The sequence below is a fragment of the Danio rerio genome, chromosome 5, assembly GCF_049306965.1.
Source record: "Danio rerio strain Tuebingen ecotype United States chromosome 5, GRCz12tu, whole genome shotgun sequence".
Lineage (NCBI taxonomy): Eukaryota > Metazoa > Chordata > Actinopteri > Cypriniformes > Danionidae > Danio > Danio rerio.
In genome coordinates this window covers 28,195,006-28,220,000 of record NC_133180.1, presented here as the reverse complement: position 1 = coordinate 28,220,000, position 24,995 = coordinate 28,195,006, and the positions used below count along the sequence as shown (strand labels likewise).

At 36.3% G+C, this 24,995-nt stretch overlaps 1 protein-coding gene across 8 annotated transcripts in view; it reads right to left on the bottom strand.

Moving 5' to 3' along the window:
• The window catches only part of zmat4a (zinc finger, matrin-type 4a), a 259,922-nt gene that overhangs the window by 134,220 nt on the left and 100,707 nt on the right, over positions 1-24,995 (bottom strand). For all 8 annotated transcript variants that reach the window (XR_012406880.1, XR_012406879.1, XM_073952205.1 and 5 more), the window contains one exon: positions 5,104-5,205. Coding sequence is in view for 6 of the 8 variants with exons in the window: in XM_073952205.1 (XP_073808306.1) it covers positions 5,104-5,205 (102 nt within the window). In the remaining 2 variants the exon portion in view is untranslated. The remainder of the gene's footprint in view (positions 1-5,103; positions 5,206-24,995) is intronic.

Here is a 24,995-nt window from a genome sequence, read left to right as displayed (position 1 = left end):
CTCGATTGCAAGAGAGAAATCCTGGGAAATTTCATGCCGTTCAGCCTTATAGTCTTAAAATGTAAGTAAAATCAGTTGTTTTGTCATCACTTTAGAAATTACGCTAGAGAATCATTCAAATACTAGCTCTAAAGTGGCGTTGGTCAATTAGTAACGGCTTGTGCTGTTCTTACGTCAGCTGCAGATGTGTATAAATGGCGACAAAAGGTAGTTCCCCGCACAAAAGGATTTTTGAAACTCTCCACGTTTGATTTTCTTTTTTATACACATAATTATGCCATCAAACGGTTGTAAAAACGCAATATTACACTTGTAGCAGTGTGATATGGCTGTATATCAGCACTGGTGGGTGTTACTCATGTGATATTGCTCATATACAGTTAAAGTCAGAATTATTAGCCCCCCGTTTAATTTTTTTCTCTTTTTTAAATATTTTCCAAATGATGTTTAGAGCAAGGAAATTTTCACAGTATGTCTGATAATATTTTTTCTTCTGGAGAAAGTATTTTTTGTTTTATTTTGACCAGAATAAAAGCAGTTTTTAATTTTTAAACACCATTTTAAGGTCAATATTATTAGCCCCTTTAGGGGGCGATCACACCAGACGCGTAGCTGCGTTCCAAAAACACGGGGCGCACCACACTGCCTTTTTGCTGACAAGACAAAAAGGAGCATGGTGCGCTTTTTTATTTCGCTAGGCATCGACTGAATCAGCTGGGTATTGTTCAAGAATGTTGCTGTTGATATTAATATAATTTTTAACAATTAATAATACTGTGCACAAGGGAAAAAACGTGAGGCATTTGTTAACAGGCTCTGTTAAACAGAAAAAAAACAGTGGGACTAATAATTCAGGGGGGCTAATAATTCAGACATATATAGTATATATACAAAATAACAAATTTCTACTTCTTCTGCATGCACTCAAGAACTTCTCATTCTTTCTTCAATATAATTCTTATTTAAGCAGACAGAGGCATGCAGCTCTCTAATGTGAGGGTTAAATTCCAAGTGAAATCTGAACTTCAATCACTAGTGTTCTCTATGAAGAATATAGTCTGTTTGTGTCTGAGCTTGTACCCGATGCACTCTGGAGTTTTCTAAAGCAACACAGAGACAAAAACTGTCCTCATCAAATCTGTCTCTCCACACAAAATTACAGTGCCCACTGCATGTCTTTCCACATTAGGAGCATGACAGCATTTTTTTTATTTAATGCCTGTGAAGGTTTGCAAAATTTAAGCAAAAATTAGCAAAAGGATTTTAGCTTTTTAGCAGCTTTTAGAAATTTGCCCTACAGCCTCAGTTGCACCATAAATTACATTTTCCCCACCAAAATCAATAAATTAGTAAAACACAGAAGACAAATCTAAATGGAACACTATGCAACTTTCTCTTGAGGCTACCGCTGGTGGCTGATAAGCACATTTGTCTGTTATCAGTGTCAAAAAACAAAAAAAAAAAATATTGTAGTTGCACGTCGATGTGGGCTGTGTATTAAGTCATTTGTTAACTAATCTGACAGGACACCTCCTTTCCAAACCATGCCTATAGATCAATAAAAGTAGCCTGGTCAACAAATATCATCATGTGGTTTATTTATTGGTTTGCTATAATTGAAACAAACAAAAAAACTGTTACAAAAGAACAGTAGTACATTAGTCGACTTTTTTGCCATGCGTAGTTCGCATGTAGCATTATTTACAAATGGTGTATAATAGAAAATATGTTGTCAGCACAGTCATGCAGCCATAATGTCCCAAATAGCTTGGGCATTAACATATTTTTAACAAGCTGTAAAGTAAGAGACTTTTAATTTGAATAACAGACAATAATTTGTTTTGTGTCAAAACAGGCATGATATGCAACTGGCAGATGGTTACAGCCAGGGATGGGTAAAAATACATTGAAATGTATTTTAAAATACAATACATCCATTTTAAGTGTATCAAAATTAACTACAAAATACAGCAGCCAAAACAAGTATCAAAATAAAATAAATCCTTCTATCAACAGGTCTATTTGATCAATCTCTTCTCAGCACTCTTTCACTTCTACTGTACATTATAGGAGAAAGTCATAAAAATGTAACTTGTGTTTCTCTTAGATTTTAATATAGATTTTGTACAAATTTCATAGTCCTATCTTCAAGATTATCTGTTTAATCACTGTAAAAACCATTTAGGACAGATAACAAGATGGAATATAGTACTGTATCTCTCTCTATAGCGCTATCTATTGTGAAAATTGCCACCATCTCTTAACAGTCTTCCATTTTAAAAGGATTCTATATGAAAAGGTTATTAATTTTTTTTGTTTACATCATTTCTTAAATTAATCTATTTTTTTGTGTGTGTGTTTTGTTTTTTGCAATTGAAATCTGTAAAAATGTAAAATCATGATTTCTGAAATCTACTAAAATGTCCAGTTTTAGTCATTTCCATAAATCATGTTTTATTTTTTTATTAATTGTTTTTTGCGCAATTGCACTCCTCAATACACAATATAAAACATGATATCTGTTTTTGCTGAGTTGGGAGCTTTTGACCAGTCTGTAGACTGGAGTATTATTGAATATATTTAGTCTAAAGTTTGTAATTAAAAATGTACAAAAAGAGCACCTGCAGATTAGTTACTGGCATTTGAAACAGCCAATGAAGTCTTGTACGACCCGCCACTGTAGGACTTTTTATGTTGTTTGTCTTATATTCCTATATTCAAGTCTTATTTTGACTTGCTTCCAAATCTACCCCTGCAATTTGTCTGTTACTTTCTTTAAATGTGATGCATACCTTCCATCCATACGCCAAGCATGGATCAACTTCTTTAATATTAATACATTTTCTAGCCTTGGCAAACGACTGAGAAAACACCACTATCAAAGGCCACAATTTTATGATGTCATCATGTAGACGTATTTTATAGTTTTTTAAAAATACAAAAATACAAGACAATAAAGTATATTGGGGGCGAGGCAGTGGCGCAGTAGGTAGTGCTGTCGCCTCACAGCAAGAAGGTCGCTGGGTCACTGGTTCGAGCCTCAACTCAGTTGCCATTTCTGTGTGAAGTTTGCTTGTTCTCCCTGCGTTCGCGTTGGTTTCCTCCGGGTTCTCCGGTTTCCCCGACAGTCCAAAGACGTGTTACAGGTGAATTGGGTAGGCTAAATTGTCCGTAGTGTATGAGTGTGTGTGTGAATGGGTGTGTAGATGTTTCCCAGAGATGGGTTGCGGCTGGAAGGGCATCCGCTGCGTAAATACTTGCTGGATAAGTTGGCGGTTCATTCCGATGTGGCAACCCCGGATTAATAAAGGGACTAAGCTGACAAGAAAATGAATGAATGAATGAATGAATGAATGAATGAATGAATGAATGAATAAAGTATATCAATACAAAATATTAAGCTATTTTCTTCAACCCTATCAAATTAGAATGACAAAATACTATTTTATAAATGCTAATACAAATTTGAAATACATGTATCATAAAACTGCCCATGCCTGCATACAGCCAATTTCAAAATACATTCGAATTACAAAATACATTGTAATTATGTTCTGTAACTGAACTGTTGTTCAATTCGCTTCAAATAATATTAATCGATTGAATTGGCATTATCAGTGGTTATCAGCTGATAGATATGGGCCAGTAGGGGCCGTCTTATAATTCATCTACATGGTTAATTAGCTATATTAATAGAGAAGACTCTAGATCCAGATCTGTGTTTACATTACTCTGACAGTTGGGTTTAGGGTTCGGATAAACGTTAAAATACCATTATTGGGAATTTGAATAAATAATAAAAATAATTCTGGTTAACTTCCGGGCGCAGCCGTATGTGATCTATAGCTGATTAACCATGTAGATGGATAATAACAACCTTCTGAGCCTTCTAGAGTGCTCCTACTGGCCCATATCTATCAACTGATAACCACTGATAATGACCATTCAATCGAGTAATAACATTCGAAATGGCTGGTTTCAGGGTTTTGGTTGTGACTGCTAAGTAATTGTAAAGTTCACTGACAGCGAGCCGCCTGTTGATATTTCAGCTGACTCTTTTAATAATGATGACAGTTAAATTGGAAACCATGAGTAATTCACAGTATGTCATTTCCATGTACTGAACTTATATTATTGAGCCAAGAATATTCTTGATTATAATAAGTTTTCATTATATGGAATATTTAAGAATAAGCAAGCATATTTTCATAAAAAAATGGATTTGAAGCTTTTTATAGTCACATTAATTTTACTCTGAGTACAAAATTGGGCCTCACTGCCAAAAACGTGCTACTGTTTATCTTAGCATAAATCAGAAGTTGCATCAAATAAGATTCATTCCAATCAATTAACAAACATGGCATTGGACAAAATCAATTTATATGGCCAGGGAAAAGAAAGCTGTGACTTGTTAAATCATTTAAAGATCAGTTGGTTTTAGGCGTCCATAAGAAGCCAGTTTTTCTAGTCCATAGCCATCTATTATGTTGAAATGCATGGAAAGGTTGTAAATTGGCTCAGCCACCAGCACAGGGCACACAGACTGTCAGGGGGAAAACAAAACAAATAGACCTGCATCACTCAGTCCACATGGGACAATCCAGCTGAATGGACATACACACACACACACTCACACACAAAACAAAACCAGAATTAATATTTTACAATGACCAATAAACTCTCGTGGTACTCCATGCCTGCCCGGACAAATACATTATGTTCTCGTCTGGGTCAGTTCAGGTTACGGCTCTGTTGACGAGTGGCCATATAACTCACCGTTCAGTGACCGCAGGGAAACCCTGTGTAATACAGCTAAACTGCCATTGCTCACAACACAGATCAGAGCACACGCACACAAAACCTCCACAGAGTAATCACAGAAATGGTCCAGAATGAAAAAGCGTAGATAGATTTATGGCCATATTTACTAGTTGTCACACTAGTGTCCTTGAACAAGGCACTTAACCCTTGCTTGCTCCAGGGGGACCAGCCTTCTAAGTACACTTTGGATAAAAGCAGCTAAAATGACTAACATCAAACAAGCCAAAAGGGGCAGAGATTGCCATGTAGAAGCAGAGAAGAAAGACAGAAAGCAGATCTCACCTCATAATGTGCCACTCTCTGTGACTCGGAGATGAGCTGAGCGCTGCACACTTTGCAGTAACTGTCTGTGAAAAGCCCTTGATCCACCTCTGTTGACTTCATCTGGGGGAAAAAAGAGATTTTTGCATGAACATATTTCTTAGCAGTTTATTTTACACTTTGTATACACTTCCAACACTAGACGTCCCTTACTGTATATACACTTAAATTACATCACTTCACTTTTTTTGGATGTTCAGATGGTTCGAAATACCCACCCCCACTGACTAAGGTCAAGAATTTGTGTTTTCACACCTCTAGTGTGAAAAAAAAGTCAGGAAAGTGAGTAAGTCCAGCTTTGATTAGGTGGGAGTGTCCAGTAGTGATAGAGGGAAGGGTTTGCATGAAAAGGGGAGTTTCATTACATGCATGATTTTCACAGAGGCAACACAAATACAGATGCAGGGGAGACAGACAGTGACTACGTTTACATGGACATCAGTAATCGAATTATTTGCCTTAATGTGAATAAGACAATAATATGATTAAGGTGTTTACATGAGCGACTTTTTAAATATTTCTTTCAAGATCCCGTTTTACATGTTATAGCACATAATTTGATTAACGTCATTGCATCACCATGCTATCCACATTGCCTCTGGAGTTTCATGCAATTTCGAGTGTTTCATTCTTAATTTGTCGACTTTAACTGCAGTTTGATACTTTCACTTTCATTCAGGAACATTTCATGCATGCTACTTGTGACAAACGAGATATTGAATGCGAGGAACTGCCAGAAGAGTGTAGTTTTAATGGAATTTGATACCGCACGCTGAATGGGAAAACCCTCTGCATTTCCCTGTAGATGCAGAGACTCGTTAGGTGCAGAGAATAGCGTCAAACAGCTATGTGTGGATAGACTATCCTGTCACAAAATGCAGCGAAAATCACACACTGTGAAAATCCTACACTGGGGTAATAGATTAATAAGGTGTTTACATGTTTATGTTTGGAGAGTAGCATTTAGCATTAGCATCTTTCAGTCCATAATATTGTAGTGATATTAATGTACTGTAGACTTGGTAACTAAATCTTTTTGACTAAGGTATTTCTTTAAAAACAAAAAGAGTACTGCTGATGATATTAACTAACTTTGGCATCTGAATGAACATAAACAAAGAACATTGATCGTACTCTTATCAAACCTGTAGAAACAAGACAATCAACATGGAATGGAACTGCGTCTTTTTTAAAAAGAAGTCAAGTCTGGATTACACCATTTCCCGAGAGCTCTCGGGTAAAAAAAAAAGTTCCTTACAAATGTATTTTTGTTGCATGTTAGCAGACAACTGTTGGGTTAACACGTGAGCTGTGCTCTCATTGTGAGGAAATGGAAACAAAACCTTTGTTGCAGCACATTTATAAACGCAACACTGACGACCCATGTCTCTGAACAATCCTTCTTTTTCCACTTGTTTTAATTACGGTTGGCAACACAGCATCTCTACCAACTGAACACTGTAACAGGTAAAAACAGTCTTCGAAGCTATTATGTATATCAATGAAGTAGCATCTCATTCACAAAAGAGCATGCTGATTCGTTCAAATCAAGCCTTTCTCACTAATTAATGAGTAAAACTCAAAGACGTCACGTTGAACCAACTGGTACAGACATTCAGTCTCCACGCTGGAATTTACACAATGATCCTATAGCCATGATGTTGCTTCAAAAATTATTTTCAAACCGGAATAACGAATTTACTTGAAATAATGTGAAAAAATTTTGTTTTTAGAAACGTAGGACATATATATGACTGTCAACATCTCAAAAATGTTTTTTGGTGTTTCGTGACCCATTAAGACAAAGCAGAATCCTCTTTTAGCTGTTGTGACTTCAGCTAATTAGTTTTGTCAAACATCCAGCTGTGCAAGAATACATCTTGTCCTCTGACTGAGGAAAATTAAATGTGCTGGCCATATTTATTCCTATCTGATGTACAAATTTTACATCAGTCCATTTAGATAATTTTTTATTGACATTTTTCATGTTTTAGTTCTATCTCTCTTATTTAAAACTCAAAAGTATTTAATGCATTATACAGTTGAAATAAGAATTATATTATATCAAACTGACTAAAATATTAGGTTAAACTTTATATAACTTTAAAAGAATGTATTCGAAACTGGTTTAACTGATTAAAACAAGTTGAAGCAACATAAAAATATGTGTTATTTTGACATTTTGATATTATTTTTTACAGTGTATTTTTTTTTAATTCTATTTTTATTTATGTCTAATAACTATTTTTAAAAGTAGGCTATGAATTCAAAAAGGACTGACTAAAAGTCGAAACCACTGCAGTTTAAGACATACTCTATGGGAAAAGACAGTGCAGTGTCATGAAAACATGTGTCAGATGAATTATTCATAAAGACATGTTGTTTCTGTCACTTTAATTATTTCAGCATGCGTCACACATTAAAACACAGAGGCAGCGCGAGGACATGACGTGCCTCTACTGGAGCTGCATTTCATCCTGAAACACATAATATATAAACACACACTACAGGGGTTTTGGAGCAACAGATAAAAATCTTCATATGAGTTTCATGTGACAAAATACATAAACAAAGTAATTAAATGACAAGCCAAGGCAAAGCACAGGCACACGCTAAAATAAAATACATTTTTGCAGATGTAACTTTAAATTCCATGTGCTTTGAGGATGATAAGTGAACAAGTCAAGGAGCAAAAAAATTCCCATTTATTCCAGTTATTTTGATGCTTGCAGCCAGACACAGGTAGAGCAAAAAAAGCAATAAAGATATGAAATGAACCTTCTGCAATTTCTGTGCAATTTTTCTGCAAAGGAAAAATCTGTACTTGAATTAGAATGTTTGTACAATTTACTTGTGTGTGTCCTGGGTAATGAAGGAACTGATCACTCTGTAGTTGCCCTCTGCACACTCTGCTTCAAAGACCAATTAGAGTGTCTTTATAACTACCAATTACGAAAAGCTTCACGGATGTGGAGACAAGGCTTTAAAAAGCCACCAGTCTGCGTTTGAAAGCAGCTGCCATGCCAGATAGTGAGGCAATGATTTACCAGACAACAGTTTTGTATGAAGGCACCTCCTAGGGAAACTGGTTTCAGGCCAAGGAAAACTGTAATACCTTCATTCGTTTGCATCCCCATTCATCTCATAAACACATGTGGATGTATGCGGTTTGCTTGCTGATACCATATTTGCTCAAGGGCACACATTTACCCTTACACAGGCCTTCCCACACATATAGGACTGTTGGATACTACGTTTCTGTTTGCGTAATCTGTTTTTAGTGTATTTTTTACTTCACTCAAGTATGTGAACAGTTTTTTTTTTATGTGTTTGCTCTATGATGTGAGACCATGATCCTTTACATCTTATCTTCATCTTTTAGTTGCAGAAAAACTGAAATATGTGGCTTCTGGTTCATTTTCTTGCATGTTTTAGTTGACAAAGCCACTAGGAAGTGATGTTTTGTGAATCTGAAATACGTTATTTAGGGTATTTTGTTATTTAGGGTACTGTTGAGGGGTTTTTTTAAGGCCTTCGGCTAGCATTGGCCTGGGCTAGTTTGTTTGATGGCTTCCACACTCCGCCTCTCTTTGGGTTAACAATTGATAGAGTTGGCCTTATTCAGCATATAGTATTGCTGTCAACAATGTTGTTAAGTTACTTTATAAAAGTAATTAGATTTAAATTACTGACTACTAATGGAAAATTGTAATCTGATTACATTCCTAATTGATTAATCAGATTATAAATTACTTTTTTTAAAGTTACAGTACTTTTAAAACATAAAATATAAGAAATACAAAATAAACTGCAGCTCTTTCAGTAATATTCACTTAAAAGAATACAATGGGTTGATAACAGCAGCTATATATTCAAAAGACTTAAAGAGTTCACCCAAAACTTAAAATTCTCTCATCATTCACCTGTTGCAAATCTGTTTTTCTTTTTCTTTTTTTAACACAAAAGAAGACATTTAGAAGAAAACTGGATACCTGTATCCATTGACATCCATAGTATGCAAAAGCACTGGAGTGTTTGGATGTTCTGTGTTTGTCTGAGGTAATTAGTCTACCAAAATGTGTATATTTCATACAAATCAAGTTGACCCGTCAGTTCTCATTGCATGACTCGTGGTTTTAAACTGGTGCGCCTGGAAAATGTAAGTACACACAATCTGCGCTTCGAATATGTGTGTGTAAGCTGCACACCTCCATTGGAAATAACGAACTTGTGCACACAAAACACACAATATATGAGCGGCCCCATTGTCTTCACATTTAGAAGATACATTCACTCCCAATCCTGCACACAAATTTAATTTAGCCTGTTTAGGCCGAGTTAGACCGCCATGTTTTTGGGTCCTGGGGGCCACCTTGGTGATGAGTATTGTTGTAGAACGCTTTATATTCAAGTTCAATGGAACAAGTTGCTCGTTGAGTTAAAAGCTAGGCAAGTTTATTTATATAGCACATTTCATACACAGTGTCAATTCAAAGTGTTTTACATAAACAAGAATAAAAAAGACAAGTTTAAGAACATAAAAAACAAACAATCAAAATTATTAAAAACAGATCAAAACAGATTAAAATGAGTTAAAACAGGTTTTAAAAGTATGAAAAGATTTGAGCAGTCGAAAGTTCTTTAGAAACTTGACATAAACTGCATTTCACAGCAAAGTAATGTCTGTATTTCCACTTGAAGAAACAACTAATCTGGTCAGCAACCATTTCAGCTAGCGTTCTCCAGCTATTTAAAAACCCATGACTATTAACTGACGTAGCAGTAATAAATGTGATTTAAAAGAAGCATTCTTTTCTTCTAAAAACTATGTTTGTACAGTAAGTAACACAATTACATTGACTTTAGTAACTGTAGTCAAATTACAAAAAATTAAAATGCAATTCATTACATTGCTGCGTTCCCCAAAAATGTAATTAGAATACAGTAATGCACCACTGTGGAATGCATTACACCCAACTTTTGTCAGCTTTGATTGGTTATTCACTAACGAATCAGAGCGTGAGAACAAAAACTGAAATGATGTAACCAAGTAAACAAGAAACACAAAGAATAAGCTGGCTGAAATTTTGCTACATTTCTCAAATATTTGCAAACAATATTGGCATCAGCTTGTCGTGCCCCAACTATAAAAAAGGCATCTGCCTGGTAGCATTTTTGTTTTTATTTTTACCTAAAATCTGAAGTCAAATGTACTGTATTATGTACATTTTTGTTAATTTGTAACTCCAATGAACTTCTTTTGAGATGTTGTGACAGATGTTATTTACTTAAAGTCTCAATCAAACCAATTTACAGTAGGCATTTTGAATAGAATTTGAATTTGTGAAGAGCAAAACTTGGTTGTTAACAAAAAAACAAAAAAAAAAACAAATGAATACACCATAATGCAAAACTAAAAAGGAAATTTGTTGAATTTCATCAAAGGTCACTTATTGTTTACAGTCATTTTTTAAGTCTGAAACTTATTTTATGGCATATTCACTTGAAGCATATACTGCTGCAATGAGATGCATTTCCACTGCCTATATTGCATAAGGGTAATATCATGAAGAGAGATAAGAAGAAAAAAAACAGATGTGCTTGAGCATTTTGTGTTTTACTGTTTCACGGTTGCATACATCTTGTGGCATCATGTCCTGTTTTTGGTTCATTTAGGATGTCTTTGGTCCTTGATGCATTCATTTTCATCTAATATTCAACCCCACTAGAGTTCATTGAGAGACCCATGTTGTGGATTCCTTTCTTGCAATTTTGCTCTTTGCGCTTCTATTTATTTTGCACTGAAGCTCTTGTCCGAGACCTGATTAACACATTGGGATTTACTTTTTTTTTTTCATTGCCTGCATATGCAAATGCTAATAACTTTAGTTTCTCTAAGACAGAATAAATAAGCATACTGAATAGGTTACAAATAGGGTTTGTTACACCAATTCATGCATACATATTTAATGTCACTTCATTAACATATTCAACAGATATTTACTTATAATGTTTAATTCAGGGGTGGCACGGTGGCTTAGTAGTAAGCACTGCCACCTCACAGCAAAAAGGTCGCTGTTGAAGTCCCGGCTGGGAAAGTTGGCATTTCTGTGTGAAGTTTGCATCCATCTATCCATCCATCCATCCATCTATTCATCCATCCACCCATTTATCTTCTTAAAATATATCAGTTTTACAATTCAGGCTAATCTTCAGTAGTAATCTCATTCCTATTCTCATATGAAACTCATATGGCTATGCTGAATGTACTTTCTCGTTCCCCCTTGTTTTGCATCAACAAAAGCATGCAGTAACATTGCGGATACCACACACTCTCTTTACCTTAACCCTCTGTTTATGTCCTTAGTTTACCTATCATCTGAGTGAAGGCGAGCTTCTCAGACAAACGTCTGGAGATGCGCTGAAATCGAGACAACAAGTTTGCACAGTTGTGCCTAAAGTTGCTCTGGGCAACAGTTCCAGCAGCATGAGTTCACAGAGATGAGGATGAAAACTGTGAAAGATAACCCGAGCTGCTGCAGAATAGGGGAGAGAATGAAAAGAGGAAACAGAAAGAGGAGCTCATTCCTTCCCTCTCTGGGGTAACTGTGCATAAATTTAGCAGAATAAAATAAGCAAAATGCTATCACTGGAGCACAAGCACCATTTCTCTGATGAAGACGCACACACAGCACACATCTAAGAAACAATTGCATTATTAATCAGTCTGAGGGTTGCTAAAGGAGAGAGAAAGATGAGGATGACAGGGTTGAGGAGTTTTCTCACTCGCAAATGCAGTGAGCGTTTTCCATTATTGCCATGTGAATGCGATTAAGAGAACTTCATATAAATTTACCCAATTTTCTTTCCTTTAATATAAAATTACTCTATTTTCTTTCTTAATAAAATGTCTCAGGATTTATTGCACAGAATTCATCAGGGCAAGTTACTCAAAAGTTTGTTTTCTGAAGCATCAATCAAGGACTGTCTTTGCCTCTGTTGCTGTTAAACCACATGTATAGCAGATGAACGCACAAGAACAACTATACAGAGTATGATTTTAATCTCTTTAATCTCTCTTTTAATCTCTTACAAAATTGGCTTTTAAATAATAAACTATTGCTTAATAAAAAGTCATACATTACATCGTGATTTTTGGTTCCAGACAAAAACTTACTTTCAAACGAAAAAGGTACTCCTATTCTATATTCTATATATTATTTATGTGGTGATTTAATTCACTGATCTGTACATTGTTTTGTATATGTATTAGGGATGCAACGATTCTCAGTAAAAACATCTATTGTCCCGTTGTCCTCCTAAGGTTTGGTGTGTCCTGTGATGTAGAATATGCATTATTAATATATATATTAATATATATATTAATATATATAATATATTAAAAAAAACTCTATAAAGCAGATCTGCCTTTGTTCTTTTCCAATTACCTTTTACACTCATTGCACATGCTAAGACCTTTCCAATCACCTCTTAGTATGTAAATACGTTGTTGACATCACATACAGCAGGGGCCTGTTTCAGTAAGGAGGTTCAAACAACTCAGACTTTAAACTAGAACTCTGAGTTGATTTACCGAGAGATTAAAAACTCAGAGTTTTCGGTTTCAGAACAGCTGATCTGAGTTGGGTCAATCAACTTCGAGTAGACCAACTCAGAGTTAAGCGCGCACACTGTGACTTTAAAAAGGCATTATCAATGGAGCGCAGACATTACGAGTGACTATGGCAATATCTTATAAAAGAGATCACCATTTCTTTCTCCAGTTGAACATGATGTTCTCATGCAAAGTTATAGCAAATATGAGTGTATATATTTGAAAAGAAGCAACCATCAGTGAAGAAGAGACAGTTAGCGTGGGAAAACAGCTGCTCAAGTTAATGCCTAATTTCACTTTTTAAGTATTTAAATATTTAAGTATAATAAAATAAGTAATGTAATTTGTGACGTTTATATTTTTTTTCTAAACTTTTTTTATACATTTATTAGTTTTAAATGATTTAACAGTGCACTTGTGTGTCTGCCTTTTTTATTGATCAAGTGATAGAGGTTAATATAACATTTAGAAGGTAAGCAGTACTAAAAATAATTTTCAGAAAGAATAATAATTCCATTAATCTAGTTACAGTGCATGTCGAAGGTGAATTCAATTTAATTATTTATTAAAAAAGGATAAGCCATTCTAGTACAGTTCTTCTGTGTGTGACTAAAATGTAGGCAATAGCTATGTTTCCATCCAAATATATTACATAAATTTATGTGCAAAACTGGAATATTGCATAAAAAATGCAAATAAAATTCCATCCAACGAGTCAAAGAGAAAAAAATGGTCACTTCCTGATTAAACTGGCACCAAATATCAACAATAAAAACAGAATTTACTGTGGTAGAAGAAGCTGCGTCAATTAATTCTTTATTTAGCCTAATTAATGTACTTGCGCCTCGATGTCAGAAGACAATGCTGAAACACAATGAACACGTGGGGGCGTCTGAAGCCATGAGACGCGGAGACTCTTGACACGCACCAGACGTTCGGAGGTAATTAATAATATACACTAATACTGAAACAGTTAAGGCATTTTAGAATGACTAAAACAATATTTAAGATATGTTACAGTGTGCTCAGCCTGCTGGTTTGTCCATTTACACACATTTTCATTATCATATGATCATGATCTTTTTTTTAATGTACATATACTGTAATTTGTTCAGTAAAAGTGTTTCCATCGTAGTTTATGCGCACATTTTCTATCGAATAAAAGTTTATCCTACTCAGTTATGCGCGTTTTTTATACATATTTTAAAAGGTGATGTGCATCATGACGTTTCTATCAATCGTTTTTATGCACGTATCCAAAATGAGCATTAAAATAGGTGGGTGGAAACGTAAGGCTAAGACGAGAAATACCGCTTCATCTTTAAAAAAGGGGAGGAGACAGACAGAAACTCTGAGTTTAGAGAATAAAACCTGCTTCTGACCAGGTTAGATTCACAGAGTAAGTTACCACAGTAACTGACTCTGAGTTAAAGTTACCTCTCTTTCAGAAACAGGCTTGACTTACCCTGCTTTCTTGAGTTTAACAAACCTGCCATTTTGAAACGGAAAACCCAGAGTTTCTCTCATTTCAGGGTTAAAATACTCTGAGTTTTCAGTTAACCTCCTTTCTGAAACAGGCCCCAGGTCTGTTACTTCAGTCTCGTTCCTGTTGGGACTTCTTCAGCACCCGATCACTCCCGCTATTTACTCCATTTACCCGCTGTCTGCTAAGAACAGTTTTCCTCTCGATGTAGCATACTGTTCCCGTTGAATTTAGAGAAAAGAGCCGAACGCTCTCTCTTTGCTTAAGTTTCATTCACTACGATGGTGCTGATAACGGAGCTCTCTGGAGTCATAATAAAATCTTGAAGAAATTATAAATAAAAATGTGTTTTTGCAAGCATAATGTAAACAGAAGTAATTTATGCTTTAAAAGTGCTCAATTATTAAGATCTGATGACATAATTATTATTTGCATAATTAATTGAGACTGAGAGTTCTATTCGCTGTAGACAACAGAGGCCGGTTTTGTCAGCTGTGGAACTTCAACCTTCTAAAGGAGCTGCTGAAACAGTTCTACACCTCCATCATTGAATTAGTCCTCTGCACCTCAATAACTGTCTGGTTTAGCTCAGCTACCAAATCCAACCTCCAAAGACTACGTCAAATAGTTCGGACTGCTGAGCGAATCACTGGTACAACCCTCCCTACTCTCCAAGAACTGTACTTATCCAGAGCGAGCAGAAGGGCAGCCAAAATCACTCTGGACCCCTCACACAGCACACTGCCTCTTTGAACTTTTACCTGCTGGTCGACGCTACAGAGCACTGTGCACCAGAACAGCCCTACGAAGAAACAGTTTCTTCCCTCGGGCAATCAGTCTCATGAACATTTGATGATAATAATTGTGAAACAAACATCACTACTTGCTATACGCTTTTATACACATATATACTTATTTAACAACATACTTTACATTTTGCACATAACAACTGCACATATAACATTGTATATTGTAATACACCCTTACATACACTTGTCAAATTGTATATTTGCATTCCCTACTTTCTTCTAATTTTAAAATATATTTATTATCTGTTTTTAGTCCTGTCTCTGCAATTCTGTTGCACTGTAGAAGCTCTGTCATTAAAAAAATCTTTATTTGTGTGAACATACCTAGCAATAAAGCTCTGAATGATTCTGATTAAGTGGTTGTGATTAATTGTGGGACCCCCTTGAAAACGAGATGGTACAACTCAAGGGGTTTATCCTAATGAATAAATATCAATCCAAATAAAAATAAATGACCAAACAACAAGGTTAATCAAATGAACAAGGTTTATAAAACATTCTGAAGCCTTTAAATGGCAAAAAAAGACATATACAGAAATTTTGTTTAAAAAAAAAAATACAATATCTGACTGATCCCAAATGTTTAAAAATTTCATACATATCATTACATTAGTTTTTAAACAAATCATCACCTAAAGACTAAATAAAATGACCAGAACTAAACATCCATCCATCAATCAAACTCGCACACTAAAAGCATTGGACCAGAAAACATGAAACACTAGCAAGTAACACTAAGCAAGTGCCCGCAGTGAGGATCATGCATGAGAGGCCAGTGCAGTGGGCGGCCCTGACAAATGCTCCTGCTGTCAGAGGTGTGCTGTAATCAGTGAGGGGAGGTTCTGAGCTGGACGCCTGCTGCTTCAAGGTCTTCCTCTTTCACCACCACTGCAGACTCTCTTCCTGAACTCACAAGCTCTCAAAAACAACAGCAAATCACAAACTCTGTACCAGCTTGGCGCTTTGCTTCCTTTGAACTTGACCCTATGCACTCTTCCTTATGTAATACTCATCGAGTATATTGGGTTTAAATATTCTCCTGAGATTTACAAAAGGATGCAACTAGGCAAAGAAGCATGCTAGCCCAATCAGAACATTTCCAATACCTGTTGGTACTTCAAACAACCACATACATAAACACACACATGTTGGTATTAGTGGTTAACGAGAACTCTCCATAGATATACCTATTGGTTAATTACAGTAAAAAAAAACGTGTATTACAGTATAAGACCCAACTCCCAGCCCTTAAAGTAAACCTGTTGCAAAATTTTAATATAAAAACACCCCTTAAATATGATTTTTAAGTGTTTTGAATTGCGAGGACACAAGGTATGTTCTTATAAACCACCTTATTAAAGTGAAGCTAGATCATTGCCATGTCGTCATACAGATTTCTGTTCCCTGTAAATCACCAAATATGTTGGGTTTTGATATTTTATAGGAACCTCCCTATAAATGTAATGCTTATTATTTTACTGTAAAGACTGTATATTCTGTCACCTTACCCAAACCTACCACTAGATTCATCCCTCAAAGTAAACGCTTAACAGATTTACATTTTCAAAATGCCTCATTGTGTATGATTTATTAGTCTTTTTCCTCATGGGGAGCAAAATTTTGACACCTCAAGGTCAAAAATGACTTTTATTTCCTTACATGTGGATAGTTGGTTTCGAAAACATGATGAATACCAGGACCACACACACACGTGCATGTGCACACACACACAAAAGCATGCACACACGCATCAGTGCTGGTTGCTGAGTAATGTCCTCTTGTCCTACTTGAGCTCATTAGCATTCTAAAGCAACACATCTCAGTGCACGAAGACAAGCTACTGGAATCACAAGGAGTGTGTCTGTGTGTCCTCTGCTAATAAGAAGACTAAGGCAGCAGGTGGCTCTGGAGAAACAACTCTTGCGTTAGAATGCCTTAATGCAAAGAACACAATTAAATGAACAATAAAACAGTAGTTGTTGCTGCAAATGATCATTGTGACCAGTCATAAGTGAAGGAAATATTGTTATCGCCAAACACATCCACATTTTAAGGTCTAGTGAGCAAACAATCAGTTCTTGTTGATCGTTGTGACCAGTCAAAAGTGAAGGAAATATTGTTGATCATCACCAATAACAGCCACATATTTAGGTCTAGTGAGCAAAAAAACTGTTATTACAATCACAGTTGGATGAAGGAGAAATAGAAAGGCTGGGCCAAATTATTAGGCCAGGATCACTAGGTTAGAAAATCTTTAAAATGGCAAAGCTTGCGATTTTCTCCTGGTCAGCAGTTGTGAGAATGTACCATTGTTTTAGGTGTTGGAAGTCCTAACACTTATAAGCGGATGAGGAAAACAAATGTCAGCCCATCTGGTCCAAGCCAACAAATGGTCTCCTCTTTCTCATTTAAGCTCAATTTGAATGATGGTTATGGATAGAATATATCATAACATACTGTAGTACATCAATGTCTTCTGGATATGGGGCTCCAAAACCACAGACCAATAGTAGTGCTTTTGATAGCCCTTTTTCACCGTCTAATGTGCCTACAATGGATCTACTGTATGTATGAACTAGGCCCTGGAGCGATAAAAAAAAAAGGTTGCCCCTATTTCTTTTACATCATATGGATGGCTAAGTGCATATATACCATGTAAATAGTCAAGCGGTGGCACCAGAATTCACTGCAAGATAACAAGGATCTGGTGGAAAACATGTGATGCTCTGGGCAATGTTCTGCTAGAAATCCCTGTTCTGGCTATTCATGTGCATATAACACCATTGCAGATGGGGTACAACCCTTCACGACAATGACAATCCCTGGTGGAAGTAGGACATCCTCTTATAGCAAGAGAATCCACTCTGTCACACTGCAAACATTGTTCAGGAATGGTTTGAAGAAGAGTTCAAGATGTTACCATCAGCTCCAAGATCAATTCAACTGTACGGGACAAACAACTTTGTCTGCTTCCCACATCTTAAGAGTCAGATACAACCTTCTGGAGTCCATGATTCTGTGGTTAGTGCTGTTTTGGCAGCATGTGGAGGACCAACAACATATTGGGCACTGACTACCAGATACCTTCAGCCCTCTAATAAGGATCTGATGTGCATCCCCAAATTAAGACTTAAATATAGGGGAGACCATGATTTCTGCATTGCGGCTCCCAGGCTTTGGAACACCCTACCACCATCAATAATACAAGCCTCTTCCCAGCTTTAAGACTAGACTCAAGACTTATTTGTTCTAAAAGGCATTAGGCTGTTAGGAGGTATGTGGTCATTCTGTTGATTTGTTAAAAAGCATTTTGGCCAACAAAAGTTTTAAAAAACTGTGCAAAATAAATAAAATTGCCATTGTCATTGAAAGGCAGTGTGAACATTTTTTTTCATATCAATCTTAAAGTGTTAGGGCGCAATCACACTAAGCTATCCGAACTGTGGCCAGGTGAATTTGAGAAGTGTGAGTGCTTTGCATCTAGCTCAGGCACAATTCAAGGACAAACGTGCTTTGGCACAGTTCAAGGATTTTATTCAATTAATGCATGAAAGGTATTAAGCAGTATTTATTTGCTAAATTACTACAGTACTTCTGTTTTAAGGTAACTGTTATAACTATCTGTTGTTGCCCAGGGGTACATTTTTGAGAACTGAGAAAAATGTGCTTGTGGGTACAAATGGCTGCATATTGTGCGTAAAACCAACAATATGGGGTGATACAGCTGACTGCTTACTGTCGTAAGGACAGCTTTTCCAGTGTTAATGGTTTGCTCGGTAGCCCAAAAAAACGTTGTTAGACTTGGTATGAAGAGGAGTGGAAAAGGTTCAAGTTCCGTGAAGGACGGTTCCATAATCCTAGTAAAATGATATCATGCTAATTTGATTATGAAACACTATCGGTTGGGTTTAGAGAAGAGCATGGGTCTGTTGACATCAAGTTGAAATATTATGCATGACGACAAGCTCACTGGATTCTCTCAGACACACTCAAGAAATATGTTGAGATTGGAAAAAATATATACAGCGGCCTGTGGAGAATTTATAAGGGCCTATTCACACTATGCTATGCGAACCGTGGTCAGGCCCATTTCCCGGATCGTTTGAGAGGTGGGAGTGCTCTAAATAAAAAAAAGTTCATTTGGCCGACACTGGCCCGGTTGGAAAAGGTGTGCCAGTGCGCGGTTTACTTGGGCTTTGGCTCGATACGCTTATAGTGTGAGTGCAAAGCGCTCCTGAGCCCGAAGCTGAGGACGAGACATTTATGGGACTGTTTTGTACGGATTTATTAATCATACTTACTGTTCAATGAACGCAAACTGTCGTAGACTATTAAAGACGCAAACCCCTCAATGCACAACAGCTGCAACTTCAGCAAACCTCCTAATTCCTGCAGCACGTGGACTGTATGGTTGTTTATGAGCGTCAAAAGTGACTGATCTGTTTGCCGAAATATTTGACTGGGTGTCACTGCTTATCAAATTACTAAAACGATATAACTAAAGAAATCCCCACTGTGCTGAGCGAGAGTGCTTCTCTACTGAACAGCGCATCATCGATGACCTAATCGTACCAAGGCCGAATGTAATGTGAGTGCGGGCCATGGGGGGAGACAGGAGGGGGGACAAGTGTGCTTTGACCCGGTTCAAGGCAAGTGTACATAGTGCGAGTACGCCCTAAGAAATGGCATGTATGAGAAACTGTGGCGCAGTAACGCATTTCAGATTGTCAAAAATGTACAAAGCGTCCTCCAGTGAATTTGTGACAACAAAAAACTCAGGGGCTATGTGAATTTATTGCTTGTCAAAAATGTAGTCCTGGGAACATATCTCTAATGAGCCTGGGTTGGTTATATCCCCTTCATAATTCAAAAGATCAGCGCACTATTACTTTTAGTCACCTAAAAATTATTGTTGAAAAAAAAATTAACCAATTTTCGAAAATAATTTATTGTGCTTACATATTTTACAATGTAATTTATGTGTCTATTGGCAAAACAGTCTATATATTTCTAATATGATGGTTTTATGATTATCTTTCAATCCTTGCTGAAATCAGGAAACTTGCATTAAAATACTTTTTTTTTATTTGAAACAGAAATCTTGAACAAGATTGTATATGTCTGTAGTGGCTGGTTTGATCAATTTAATATTTTTTTCAAAGCATTAATACTTGTTAATAATAATAATAATAATAATAATAATAATAATAATAATAGGAAATTTTATTAAAATAAATTAGAATACTTTTCTAACCTATATTATTGGTCTGGCTAATATATTATAAACTTTATCCTAGTCCAGCTTTACATTATTTACTGATAAGTTCCATACAGAAATAGAAGCTTCAACACAGACATAACACAATAATTAGGACAAAAGCTGAGAAAAACATTGATCACTATTAAACTGGATTTAAAGTTTGGGCTTGAATAGTGTGCAATATCAAAACCAAATGGCATGAAGCTAGTACTATACGTCACTTTACATAAGTTCAATTCAGAACATCCCTTAAGTAGCTTTACAAACAGCCAAAAAGAAAACAAAACTTCAGGGCAACTTGCATGAGCTTTGTTCCCTTTTCCCCTAAACAAAATAACAGGCTCCGAGTAGCTCATCAAACTGCGTAAACAGGACTGACAGAAGCAAACGTCTCAAGAAAATAAAATGAAAAATATAAAAGAAAGAGAAAAGAGAGCCTTGCACTGCTCTGCGTCTGCCCGTTCTCCTCTGCTAATCTTTCTAATGTTGTGTTATATTCACATAGTTGTTTAGACTCCCTGACAGGGCTTTGAAACTTCCCTCTGAGTGCTTATGGATAATTCAGAACCTGTGTACAATAGTGAGATAAATAATGAGAGAAAAAAAGATGCTGCTTGACTTCTCGCAAACAGCAACAGCTTAATATGCCAAAACCCCTGACCCCCGAAATAAAGCGACAGAGGAGATTCTTTTACACAGCAGATGTTTCCATGCACAAGAACAAAGTCTCTCTCTTCGCAAGACTCATGAATTTTGAATGCTCCGTGGACATGGGCTGTTATGTGGATAGTACAAAATGCTTTTTCCACCAGCATCCTGCAGAAGACAGTAGTGTTATGTGTCCAGGGGATGTGAAAAACATCTGCTGTCATGTGCAGAGGAGCAAGGAGATGTGATCGAATTTATTGTAGCGTGATGAAAGAAAGCGACCTGTTCCTGACAGCAGATAATAAATTTGTCACGGTGGGTGATTATCGCAGAGTAAATTAAGATGGCTTTATGTAATATTGTGGCCAACCCACCATCTAACTAATTTAAATGCATGCTGGGGGAGCTGGATCTGTTTGCAATCAACTAACAATATCCGATCACATATCTGAGATTTTAAGTGGCGCCTATGGAAGCATGGAAGCAACACAAAATATAATTACTAGTTTACTTGAGGGAAAAGCACCTGGAGAAATTATCCACTTATTTCCCTTCTCACCTTTGCAAACGTGATGCTGTTTCAATTTTCAGAACAAGAGCATTGCTCATTGCTTCTTCCCTGTGGCTAGCTGAAGGTCAAATATCATTATCCTGTTCTATCACTTTAATTGGAAGACGTGCAACATTCAGATGGGCTTCATGGGGGTAAAAAAAAATTAAACTAGACAGACAGGAGTTGGGTGACCCTTGGGGGGCCTGGGGCAATGCTGTAATGGTCTGCCAATTAATGCTGGATCTCAAACTAATTGTATTATTGAGCAGAATATGAATAGTGCATACGCTATACATTTAGACAGTGATTCTCAATCAGAAGACCCAAAAGAAGTATTTATGGGGGTCTCAAGAGAACTTTAAATTACATTTAAATGAAGTTTCACAAACTAATTTCGAGCGGAGCATGTGATAGGACTGACTGCAGCTGGTCCCCATCACTAATCATTAGCTAGCCAATTGGATCATTCCAAATTTAACTTAACTAAACTTCATTCCTTATTTTCTATTTGGAAGACCCCACCCCCCACATCACAACCCACCCTTACCACATACATCCCTTCTTTCCCCGGGTACTCTGGTTTCATTCCACAGTCTAAAGACATCACACAAGTTAAAGTCACAAGCACCTAATATATATTCACACTGGGAAGCTATCGAGAACTACTTGATCTCATATTCCTTCTAATGCTCATTGACCAGGCGGGACCCTTGGGCTCATCTATCTCCGAGCTCAGGGTTCTCTCTTGGGACAGCATGACAAACCTGTTAAAATAGTCAAACATTATCTAAGTGTGAACTCTTGAAATTTAAATACATTTTGACATCTGATTGAAGGTCATGCACAGGATCTTTCAAAATGCAATTTATTCATAAAAACACGTAGCACAGAGTCATTGGGAATATTGGGTGTGATTGGTTTGCTTAATGCTGGTCTGTACTTCTGTTTCAAGTGATTGGTGTGACCCACAATGCCTGCCTTGCATGTAGTCGTGTATTTATACTTCTGCGTTTCTGTTTCTGTTGCTCTGCAATAACACATCCAAAACGCTGACAGTAGGTTTTTTTGTTCATCTTTGTCAAGTTTCTTCGAAGGTGTTTTGTTTTTTCTGAACGCTACCTTAAAACCTCTCAAGGTCCAATGTGTTTTTTTTACATGCATTTTTAAATTCTTTGTGGTCTGAATTTACATAAAACACTTTTTCCTGATTGTTTTTAATGCATAAATAACATATACATTTTTTAAACTTGCTTTGATTATCAGGGAGCAAAAACAACATTTTCTTCCATTTTTGACAGTTAAAAATAGGGTTTGGGACATTTCATATGCTGCAAACAGTTGCAGGATGTAACTGTACGTCTGTAACAAAATATAAAACATTCAAAGTATTTTAAATAGCCACTTAAGAGCTAAAATGTGCTGTCCATGTATGTGGCCACCAAGCCCTAGGAGGGTAATGTGCAAACTCGCTCATTCAAGGACAGGAACAAGCAAACATGCAATATCTTTATTGATATCAAGTGAAAATATGCTGCATAACAGAAAGCCAACTGCCTTCGCTCACAGTCATGTGGCAGAAGGACATTAAGATTGGCAGAAATGTACACATCAAAATTAATTATTTTAAATAAGCAGCTGGTAAAACGATTATAGTTTTAAAAAGTTTCTTGCTTTCCAAGATTGCATAAATTTGAATAAAATAGGAATATACAATAAAATGCCTTTTTTTAAAATATAAATATAGAAATGAATAATCCAAATCTTAAAAAAAGGGGCAGCACGGTGGCTCGGTCATTAGCACTTTTGCCTTACAGCAAGAAGGTCGCTGGTTCAAGTCTTAGCTGGGCTAGGTGGCATTTCTGTGTGGAGTAAGAATGTTCTCCCCGTGGTAGCGTGGGTTTCCTCCTGGTGCTCCGGTGTCCCCCACACTAAAAAGACATGCGTTATAGGTGAACTGATTAAACTAAAATGGCCGTAGTGTATAAATGTGTGTGTGAATGGGTGCTTATGGGTGTTTTCCACTACTGGGTTGCAGCTAGAAGGACTGCTTAAAAATATGCCTGGATAGTTGGTGGTCCACTCTGCTGTGGCGACCTCTGAAATAGAGACTAAGCCGAAGGAAAATTAATAAATGAATGAAAACCTTAAAATCCCATGGACAAATTTTTATAAAAATATCCATGCCAAATTTGGGTGCAAATCATATTTCTTAAAATCCTGATCATTAATTATTCTTTTTTGCTTGAAATCATTTTTCCCCCACGTACAGTATATATAATAACAATAATTATGATTATCAGCGATCTGAAGCCGCTAGATTGCTGATAATCATAACATCAATATCTGAGTGCCTATTTTCACATGTTTTCTGTTATTTTAATAGGTTTGTCCTGTGATGAGTTTGGAGATATTTGGTTATATTTAGCCAGTGAAGTATTTTTGGAAACAACAATTATCAGTTGACTTTGTTAAATTCAATTTTGCAAAAAAAAAAAAAAAAACACCGGAGAAACACAAAGGCACCATTTAAAAGCTCAGGCAGCTGACTGGTTGCCTCACTGACCTATCAAGCAGTGACTCTGGAGGCTGTGCTTGTGCAGGAAGGCACCTTGTAAAAACTGACTTCAAAAAGACTTTGAGACAGCTTAACGATTTAATCACGTACAACAAAATGAAGAGAGCTTTAGTGACAACTAAGGGAGTATTTGCTTAATACTAATTTCTCATTATAATGCCATCAAAACTAGAAATCGGTGAAATTTACACACAAATAGACACCTAAGCAGTGTTTTGAAACACAATCTTTTTTTTTTATCCCCACTGTCAGAAATGTGCAGGATTGTAGGATATTGCAGGAAGCAAAGACACATCTATGCTGCTTTCAAAATTTTATCAGAATAAGGTACCTCCAGAGGCAGGAAAGTGAATCAGATTTAGATTTTGACATGGCATGATACCTTGCCTTGAAATTCTACCTCTGAAGACAGAATTTTAGAGCTTTTGGATGCAGTCAAAGTAGCTCATCAGTCATATAATATACACACATGAATAAGAAGCATCTTCCAGAGACATAAAAAATACAATGCTTTTATAATATATATATATATATATATATATATATATATATATATATATATATATATATATATATATATTTTTTTTTTTTTTTTTTTTTTTTTTTTTTTTTTTATCATACAACAAAGTGACCTGAATATTCCTTTTGCACTACACAATATGAAAACATCATTTCAGTGCTGTAATTTAACTGAGCTGGAAAGACACGCATCTCTCTCACAGACCGGAGCTATGACTATCCCAAAGCCAGAGCAAATACAAGAGTAAAATCTGCCTTTATTTAGTTCCACACAAATCTTATTTTGCAATACTTGTTAACTAAAATCATTCCAGAACATTCCTGACCCACAATGCATTTACTGGATGTAAGGACAAAAATTAACCTTGAACAACTTCATCAGTTATGCACT